The sequence below is a fragment of the Battus philenor genome, unplaced genomic scaffold (assembly GCF_028537555.1).
Source record: "Battus philenor isolate CCGP_79_NKW_IND1 unplaced genomic scaffold, ilBatPhil1.0.hap1 SCAF_29, whole genome shotgun sequence".
In the NCBI taxonomy this organism is placed as follows: domain Eukaryota; kingdom Metazoa; phylum Arthropoda; class Insecta; order Lepidoptera; family Papilionidae; genus Battus; species Battus philenor.
The window spans coordinates 6,098,298-6,108,729 of NW_027181692.1; the positions used below are offsets into that span (position 1 = coordinate 6,098,298).

Consider the following 10,432-nt stretch of genomic DNA (forward strand, 5'->3'; position numbering starts at 1 on the left):
TTAAGTCTGATTCAAAATATATATTAAAGGCATGCAAATTATAACACCAGAGATACAACCACAATAATCATTTTAATGAAAAAATCATAAAAATGCGGAATCCTTTATAAGCAAATAAAACTGATTAACATTTAAAACTTAATCTTAAGAGATAATAATAAATTGATAGATTCTAACATATCACATTATAAAAAAAAAACAATTAAAAGAAATTTTGAAAAGTCCCTCCGGATTGGCTCTTTGAAAACACACCGACAATGTTAAAAAAAATGTATCACATGTCTTTGGTTTAAGTAATTCAATTTAATTTTTATTAAACAACTTATATTTCTAAAAAACATTAAAATCACAACAAAATAAAACAACAAAAAATTGCCGCCATAATTGACATTTCTTTTTTTTTTAAACAAACTGTCAAAGGCAAATTTGGAACAAAGACCATAAGGAAAGAATTTTTTTCCCGCCAAAATTGACTTTGTATTTAGGAGAGATTTGTAAAGTTTTTTGTTTCAACTTTGCCTTTTACCAGTTCAAACAAGCCTAATTAATAAATGTCAACAAACGTATTGTAAAATATTTTAATGTAAATAAGAATTTGAAAAACGAAGCAAGATTATTGCCATTATTTAACCACACTTAAGATTAAATTATTTATTTATTTAATTTTACTGTTGCTCACGGATAATATATTCTCTTTTAATTATTATTCTACTACATAATTTAACTGTATTTTATCATTATTTACCATTCCTTAAAATTTTACTTTTTACAATTTTTGGTTCAAACATTTCATATTCCTAAGACAACCTGTTAAAATAACACACGAGAAAATTTTAAACAACAAAATAATTATAATTTTATTGATATCACATTTTAAAACCATTTCAATAAATACATAGATAAATCATTATTATCAATAAATTAAAAATGCACTTAAATTACATAAAAGCATTCCCGGTTCAAAATCAAATTAAAACTAATTATATTTTCAATATTTCCATTAAAATTATTCTTTATAATTGTCGAAAATATCCAACAAAAATAAATTTAAAATCAATGTTTTTTTTTTACGGATATTGTCAAAGACGTCAAGTTAACATTTTCACTTATCTATCACATCACAAGTAACAGTTCACCATTAAAAAAAGATACAGTACTGAATATTTATCTGGAATTTCAAAATTACGAAATTTTATAACAAAAAAAAAATTATTGCGTTCTTAATTCAAATACTCCGTTATTTATTTCAGAGTGCCAGTGTAAAAAATATTGGCAAACTTTCCAGATTACATATGTTATAAATGTACTATATTATATCTTTCACATATTAACTTATTACATAATTACTCATATTAACATCTTATGAAATGTTACAATGATTTTTGAATGTATATAAACATCACAACACAGGTTTCTAAAAATTTCGGTCAATGTATGGGCAGTGTATAAATTACAAATTATTATTTAATTAAAGCTTCACTATTACCTACATCTAGATTTTATAATTAAACAAATTCATATTTGAACTTTATCTATATAATACTAATTGAATTCTCCGACTACCCACATAAATACTGCTCTTTACACTAAGCACCCTGAGTTAGAGAGGTAATGAATAAATTTATTTAAAACATCGTTTTACGTATAAGAACATTACCGAGGTATACCGTCGGCATTAATTACCGATCTTCACATCACTAGATGTTCCAACATTTATTATTTCCGGTGACAGTGGAATTCAAATTTGATTCCAAATATTGTTCTAAATTTAAATATCTGATACATCGGTAATTGATACCGAATTTGTATACCGCGGTAATATGTGCTTTTGTTTCAATACACCTGGTTTTATTCTAGATGGCGCTGGCGCTTTTAGTGGTAGCGGGTACAAATCACTGCAGGGTATTACGATATATCTCTATTTTCATGAATAATATATATTTTAGATTGCTTATCATTTTATTTAGTAGTCTAAAATATATATTTTATTATTAATGCTCATATACACTTTAAAATACTTAATGCTAAAACAGTATCAATAAAAGAGACAATAAATTTGGTATAATTTTTAAATGCGTTGGAATTTTTTTTATACTACAATCCAAGATGAGATTATATTAAAATAAAACTGTTTATCTTAAGTAATAGGTACGTTGGATGCGAGTGTATTGAGGAAGAATGAGAATGTTCTAGAAATTTTTTTGTGAAGAACGTCGATCGTCTGCACGTGGCTGCTGGCGTGGAGTCTGCAGCAAGTCTAGGCGAACAGCGCGTTGGGGTCCGGGTTCGATATGTCGCAGACGAAGTGATCCTGCTCGATGGGCTTTTTAATCCAGCGGCCGAGGTTAGCTTTCTCGAACGACTCCATCAGGCACTCCTTGGCCTCCTGTGAGGGTCATATTACATTTTTTCAATTGTTTTAACAGTTAGAATACTGATATGAGAAAAGTCAACAGCAAACTCAACAGATTACATTATACAAACCATGCAAATGAATCAACAAACCAAGTTCAACAACGTTTCAATCTAATTTAAGAAAAGGAAATTCGAAAATATCTCGTGGAACTTTATTATATTAGGGGGACCGGAAAATAATGTCGTTTTAAGTTAAATTCACACGACTACATTTTTATCAATTATTTATTAAAGTATTAACAATTATTTACAAAAACTAGTTTCTTTACATAAAGAACGCTTTTCAATTTGAAATAACGTTGGCTATAAAACAGCATGACATCAATAAACAAATACATTTATTTAAAAAAAAAGCAAAAAGTAGCTTTTTATTCGTCTACTCTCAGTTTTTTACAATTATGCGTGACGTGTCTACCCTAAAATAATCAATTAACAATTCAATACAATTATTATTTATCCTAAAACACATCTTATTAGGTCTGAGTGTATGTAAATATGTATTAAGGGTACCGGAAAGTAATGTCGTTTCTGTCGACATATTTTACAGAAAAACCGATTGATTTGTTACCGCTCCGGCATTGAACATTTGTATACTAGACGGCAAAAGGTTGTTGATGACATTGGTGATTATATTGTTGATTAGAAATAAAAACTTGTTAACAATGTAGTCGTGTGAATTTAACTTGAGAAAGCGACATTACTAATACCCCTAATATATGATAGCACAGTGTAAATTTTGAAACATTTGCCTACAAGTTTACTATCAGAACTCGCCAAATTTGTACATGGACAAAGACTTGAAAGTTTGGAATTTAAATCAATGAGACGTCGATTGCAGCATTCACCGTGCGAGTACCATGCCCGGGGCTGACGGCTCTCGGGCCAGTTTTTAGACTTCCTAACCTAACCTTATTTTAAATGACCTAATCATCATAATGGTTTTATATATTGATGGTTTCCAAGGAAATTTAACGACAAGTACATCGTTGGACCTGGACAGACGACATTGTTGAAGACGTTAGAAGACGCTGGATGCATTTGAATCAGACATTTTAAAAATCTATGACGGACGCCCATGACCATACCATATCTATGGCTGAAATAGTGTTAATTGTTGAGTTTCTGTCAGGATCTTCTCAGCAGATCAATTTCTGAGCTGGTGACGCGGACGCGGGAAGCGCAAGACCGATCATCACAGCGAACTTTGGGGTAGGCCTATACCGTAGTGATAACTTAGGTGATAAAAATGTTACCTGATAAGTAGTAACAAGCTTCTTGGCCTCGTTGTATGGCATATTCTGGAGGTCCGTCAGCGCGGCCGTGGTGAACAAGCCCGGCTCCGATTCCTGGAAGATCAGACCAGATGCAGTGTTCAAAATATTTGTTTTCTATATGGTACATTCTTCTCTCATATCTATGTTAGTACAAAGTGATCAGACGATCTTGTGAAGGTCATCAGGAGAAACTGGATGCAGACCGCTTCCAACGGGTGGACAAGGCCTATATCCTATAATTCAAGACACGTCTATATAATGATGACGATGAACTGTATTATTGTCAACTTGGATTCTTTAATCCAAGTTTACTTCTGGAGGACTCTTGTTGAAGACTTTTTGGAGTATCATTTGTCGTTTAAGCATTTATGATAAGCTAGAACTAGAATCATAGTTTGAGCTTCTCAAATGCACTAGAATTCTCAACCCAAGTGGAGGGTTCTCTTCTTCTCGGGGGCAACTGTACTCATTTCTACAAACCGATGTCCAAACAGAAGTCTTTGTGGTTCATCTTGAGCATAGTTATTGTAAAAAGATATTTAATTCACCTAAGAAGTATATCTAAATATTACTAGTACTTTTATTTTAAATTCCGCGCTATTGGGTACCTCTCGTTCCCCTATCTCGTGTGGGATAGGGACTTTTTATTTATAATAATTTATTCATATAATTTTTTATTATTATCATTCTCCTCTTTCATGTATCATATTATCTGTCGTACTGTTTCTTTCGTTCTACAATTTTCCCCAGTCTTTCTCTTTCATTCCATTAGCCATACATCCATCCTCAACCACTACATTCTAGATTTCCTTACTATTTTATTTTGCAACATTACATTTATTGTTCATACGTTTAACACATATTTTCTTTATAATGCTCATATCTAATATATAAAATTCTCGTGTTCGAACTTGAACTCCTCCGAAACGGCTTGACCGATTTTTACCAAATTTTACATGCGTATTCAGTATGTCTGAGAATTGGCTACTATCTATTTTCCACACTCCTATGTGATAAGGGTGGTCCACCCCTAAATTTTATTTTTGATTTTTTTGACAATTTTTTTGGTTTTTATTTTATTATGATACAGCATACAAAAATACATACAAACCTAAATTTTCACCCCTCTACGATCAACCCTTATCTTACATTTGTTAATTAAAAACTTAAATTTTTTTGCAAAACAACGTTTGCGGGATCAGCTAGTTATATTATACTATTTATTGTACTGTTTTTGGTTACAACTTTATTTATTTTCTTTCTTTATTTTAGTGTTTGGTTTACTTTTTTATTTATATTAGTATTACTAGTACTGCTACTAATATTCAAGAATTTTTCTTTTTTTTTGACTAATTTTTAGATGGCAACAGTCGTATCAAGCAAGCCTAGGTCGAATTCATGCAAGAGGTTATTGAACAGTCTGCATGCTCGTCTGAGAAATGTATTTTATCAGTATATATTGTTTACATTAAGAACATATAACAATGTAAGCTAGAGCTAGCTGAAACCTATACTACTCAAAAGTTGCTACAAAAAATGAATTTTCCAAAACATTTGCTATGTTATAAATAGCATTACAATTACACCATTGTTATAAATAGTTATTTTTATTATCTATATCTATCCTAAAATGTACCACAGATATTAGCGTCCGTGCCTTTGTATTTTCACTTACCTCATATTTTTCCGAATTTTCTTCGCATGTTACAGTGTTTATTAAGTCTCTTGATCTATTTTTTTTATCATGTCCAGTTTTTAAAATTACGTTTTGTGTGACATCTTCCTCCATCCCTATTCCATATAGCCATCCTCAGGATGTAAGAACTTGTGCGATGGTTGCCGTATTCACATCGATGAATCCTGCAATCGCATCTTGAGTCTCATCCGTATGATATACGCACTAGTTCGTGTGACGTGAAATCGCTGCCACCGCATGATGGACACTGTCAAAACCTGAGGGTGTCTGAACTCTGACGGACAACGATGACCTTCTCTGTAGTTTCTCTGTGTTTGGCACTAACCGGTGTAACATAGCTCCTGAAGATGCCCCGTGGAGGGGAGAAACACGTGTTGAGTGATTTGGTGGTGGCGGTTGTGTGATTCGCATTGTTTGCCGCATGCGCATTTATCAGCGGGCTCATTTCATTGCACGACTACCACTGCATGTGCGGAAGTGGCTAAATATTGTTCCTTTTCTTACTTAGGATGGACTTCGGCGAAGTAACGCCTGATTCCATTAAAAACTAGTTAGAAATGTTGGTGAAACTCACCTGCGGAAGGAGCGGTAGCTTGGTGACCAGGTACTGCCACCTAGCGAACATGCTCTGCTTACAGAGCAGCGACGGCTGTCCGTTTTCCAGCTTGCCCGTCGTCGCGTTCACCACCTCCGGGGCCTGGTGAAATTATTTTAGATATATTTATATACTACTACTACTACTCCGCTAGCTCGGTGACCCAAAGTGGGTCTTGGCCTCTGAAGCGAGAGACTTCCACTTTCCTCTATCTTGCGCCATCGTCTGCCATTGGCTGACATTCAATTCGCGCAAGTCTGCCTCAACGCGATCGATCCAGCGATACCTGGGTCTACCCACTGGTCTTCGACCCCTCGGTTTTTCCAGGTACGCTACCTTCACGCTCCGATCCGATCCCATTCGCTCCAAGTGACCAAGCCAGCGGATTCGTTGAGCTTTATATTCGCCAATGATAATGTTTATAAAGCTCATATATTTATATGATTTATTTAATTGTTTTTATCAGTAACAATTTTATAACAACCATACTAACTATATTAAATCGACTCAGAAATAAGGAGATTTGTAAACGAACGAAAGTAAACAAAATAGCTTAGACGAATGGCAGATTGAGGAGGCAGACTACAGATGGCGCGCAGAACTGATGACCACCGGAGCCTATAGGTTCCGAAGTGACGACCACGGACCGGCAAGAGTCTATTCAGCGCGCTGAGTTCGAGGGTTCCACTCTTGTTAAGCCAGAAACAGGACCTCAATTTGTGTTCTGTATTTCTTTGTTATATACCCAAGTGAATATTGCAAGTGGATAATAACATAATTAAAAGCTTTGGTAGATAAACTAGACGCTCACTACTGGACACAGGCCACCCTCATGTATTTCAAAGAAAAGCGTTTCTATATCCTCGTTCCCCCATCTTATTTTTGGATCAGAGATATATATACCTTCCTATTTTCACTCTCTCTTTCTCATCCTATACAATTTATCTCTTTCTTCCATTGTCAAAACATGTCATTTCCCAAACTTTTTTGTGTCGTAGACCCCTTGCCATGTTTTTCCGTGTTGGGTAGACCCCCTACTTACCTGATATTGATTTCCTGTCAATTTCTAACTGTAGTGAAGTTTAGTGTATGTTCAAAATGTATTGACTACAAAGCGAATACCAACATCCTACAACTTACACAATTTTATAAACATATATAATATTTTTTTTACTTCATAGGTACTTTTATAAATAATGTAAATGTTTTGATATTATAAAATAGTATGATGTAAGTTAATAAATAGGTACTATCAGTGATGTGTTGAGATCCACTATCGTGGACCCCCATTTTCATTTCATGCACCCCCAATTTTTTTTCGCTGACGTAGACAAGGGGTCTGCAGGTTGTCATAGACCCTAGGGGTCGATATAGACCATTTTGGGAATCACTGCACTAGACGCTTGTATATATGTCTCGATATAGATATACACAAAGGTCCAACTATTTTTATACCAGACTCTCAAATAGCCTGTATGACAAACCGCTATGATTTATGGATTTATATCTTCATTTTCAATCATTCAAATTTAAATTAAAAAAAATTATGATATAATAAGGTTCAAGTCTCTTACCGGAGAAGTACAACTCCAGCAGACGCTGAAAGACGGAGCCCTTGCAGGTGTTCGAGCCTCCGTGCTCGCGGCGCGTGCCAGCATTGGCCGATGCAGGCGGTAGGGAGGCGGGAGAGACGATATATAGTTCTCTATACGTCCGCAGATTGCTCTGTGGAGAATTAATATAAGTTACAAGCTGATCCCGCAAACGTTGTTTTGCAAAAAAAAATTGATATTTTAATTTACAAATAAAAAATAAGGGTTGATCGTAGAGGGGTGAAAATTTATGGTTGTATGTATTCTTGTATGCTGTATCATAAAAAATAAAAACCAAAAAAATTGTCTAAAAATAAAAATAATAATTTAGGGGTGGACCACCCTTATCACTTAGGGGTATGAAAAATAGATAGTAGCCGATTCTCAGATCTACTGAATACGCATATTAAATTTGGTAAAAATCAGTCAAGCCGTTTCAGAGGAGTTCAAGTTCGAACACCGTGACACGAGAATTTTATATATTAGAAGATTATGACAATATGCCTGCTATCATTCAAGCCCTAGGACAAACATTGACGACACTAACTCATTTGATAGCAAAAACCATTAAATATTTTACACCTATTTCCAACCAACCTTTATAATGTTATCACACCTAGCCACCTAAGAGTAAAAAAGACGAGGAAAGGAAGGCGATGAAAGCAAGAAGGAATGACAGAACAAAAACCATAATTGGCAAGATATTGTGAAGGATAAAAGAAAAGAATAAAAGAAATTGAGAAGAATGAAGGTGAGTGTAGAATAAAGATAAAACCCTGAAAAAAATATTTGTAAATAAAGTCCTTGTCCCAAACAAAATAGGGGTACGAGAGGCTCCCAATAGCGGGGGCCATAAAAAAAATAATGTTATCACTCGACATGTTACGTTAAATTTATAACAGGCAAATTACTTCCTATCTACAGGAGCTTATGGTAAACAATAATTATTTTTAATATGTTCAATACAAAATCATTACTTTATTTATTATTTCTCGAACCATTGATTTTTAAACGGTTTTATTTAGTTCGACCCGTACGGAATTTATTTGTTTATTTATTTGAGTCAAAATTATAAATTGAAATTTAAGCACCTTCCCGTTGTCAGATTGATCTGAAATTTAGTACACACATTTAATTTAGATGACAATGCAATATAATAAAATCAATTACATTATAAATCTAAGATGGCCGCCGATACAAAATGGCGGATTACATATTTTTCCTTAACCCTCCCAATATGGGTATCAAATGAAAGAGCTACACTGGTAAAACACGATGATTATGTTAAAATTTAAAATTCAAGATGGACGCCGTTCCAATATGGCGGACTAGGTACATATTTTTCCACAACCACCACAATATGGGTATCAAAAAACTGTTTAAACAAAACGTTGAAACATTAATTACAGTAAATAAGCTATACATTCCTCAAGTGAGCAGTGATAGTTCCGCGATATATAATCTTATATAATTCACAATTTGTGCAATAATTATATAGGAAACTGGCTACGAGTTTCCCTGATGATGGACGGCAGCGTCCACAATGTACCGAAATACCACACTGCGATCATCAACCCGCCTGCCAGGCGTGGTGATTATGGTATATCCCACCACAGACATCTTTGGACAAGACGTATGCCTTGATGTAGGCGACATTCAACTGAAAAGACAAGCCATTAAACTGCCCTTCAGCTTTTACACTAACTAAACCAATCACCCTGTAAATAAAACATAAACACAAAATTTTATTTAGAGAGAGATTTAAGAGAAAGAGTGTAAATTTCGAGTTATGTGGACAGCTTAACTAAAACAATTTCGTAAAATGGTAAACTTAAAATATATATATATATATATGTATATATATATATAAAAAAATAAAACAAATAAAATAAAATAAAATAAAATTATATATGTAAATAAAAACCAAAAAAATTGTCTATAATATATTTATTTGTCTATAAATAATTTAGGGGTGGACCACCCTTATCATATATATTATTATATATATATAGGCCCTTATTATATATATATATATATATATATATATAGGCGTATGATATAAAAGCTTTACTACAGATGAATGTATAATTCAATTACCGTCAAATAATGTAGAGTAAACGGCGATAAATATTGCACATCGATCTTTGAAAAGAGACAATCGGCTAATTACGGCTTTGTAGAGCACTATCTCTGTCCCACACTACCTATGTGACGTTTCGTCAGTCGTTGTGTTACGTGCGACAGAGATAACGCTCTAGGCAGCCGAAATTAACCGATCGTCTCTTTCTAAAGATCGATATACAATATATATCGTCGGGTACTGTATGGTATAGTGTATAAAATCAATGGTTTCATAAATAAAAATAATGATGTTATAGTAAGAAAACGCGTTTTTAAAATTCAATGTTTTCTTTTAAACAGATATATGCCTATGCATATATGCATATGCATTATATATGCATATGCCTTCTTGCGCTGAGAGCATCCAGCGACATCCTGGTACCATAACAGTGTCATCGATACACTTGATGATGGAATTACTACATATTAAAATTGATTAATGTTTACTATCTATCTATCTATGTCTACATCTGCTAGGGCCAACGATAATTGGTGAAATTCATTGTTTATGATTATATATATTTACTAGCTGATCCCGCAAACGTTGTTAGGCAAAAAAAATTAAAGTTTTTTATTAACAAATCGTAGAGGGGTGAAAATTTAGGTTTGTATGTATTTTTGTATGCTGTATCATAATAAAATAAAAACCAAAAAATTGTCTAAAAAATTAAAAATAAAATTTAGGGGACCACCCTTGGACCACCCTTATCACTTAGGGGTATGGAAAATAGATAGTAGC

At 33.5% G+C, this 10,432-nt stretch overlaps 1 protein-coding gene across 1 annotated transcript in view; it reads right to left on the reverse strand.

The window, feature by feature from the left end:
- Window positions 1–2,089: 2,089 nt before the first annotated feature.
- The window catches only part of Adar (Adenosine deaminase acting on RNA), a 64,166-nt gene continuing 55,823 nt past the window's right edge, over window positions 2,090–10,432 (reverse strand). Inside the window, exons 17-20 of the mRNA XM_068769811.1 lie at window positions 7,555–7,705; window positions 5,960–6,082; window positions 3,669–3,761; window positions 2,090–2,386 (exon numbers count right to left, since the gene is read on the reverse strand). Of these exons, the coding sequence (XP_068625912.1) occupies window positions 2,258–2,386; window positions 3,669–3,761; window positions 5,960–6,082; window positions 7,555–7,705 (496 nt within the window). The 3' untranslated portion in view covers window positions 2,090–2,257. The remainder of the gene's footprint in view (window positions 2,387–3,668; window positions 3,762–5,959; window positions 6,083–7,554; window positions 7,706–10,432) is intronic.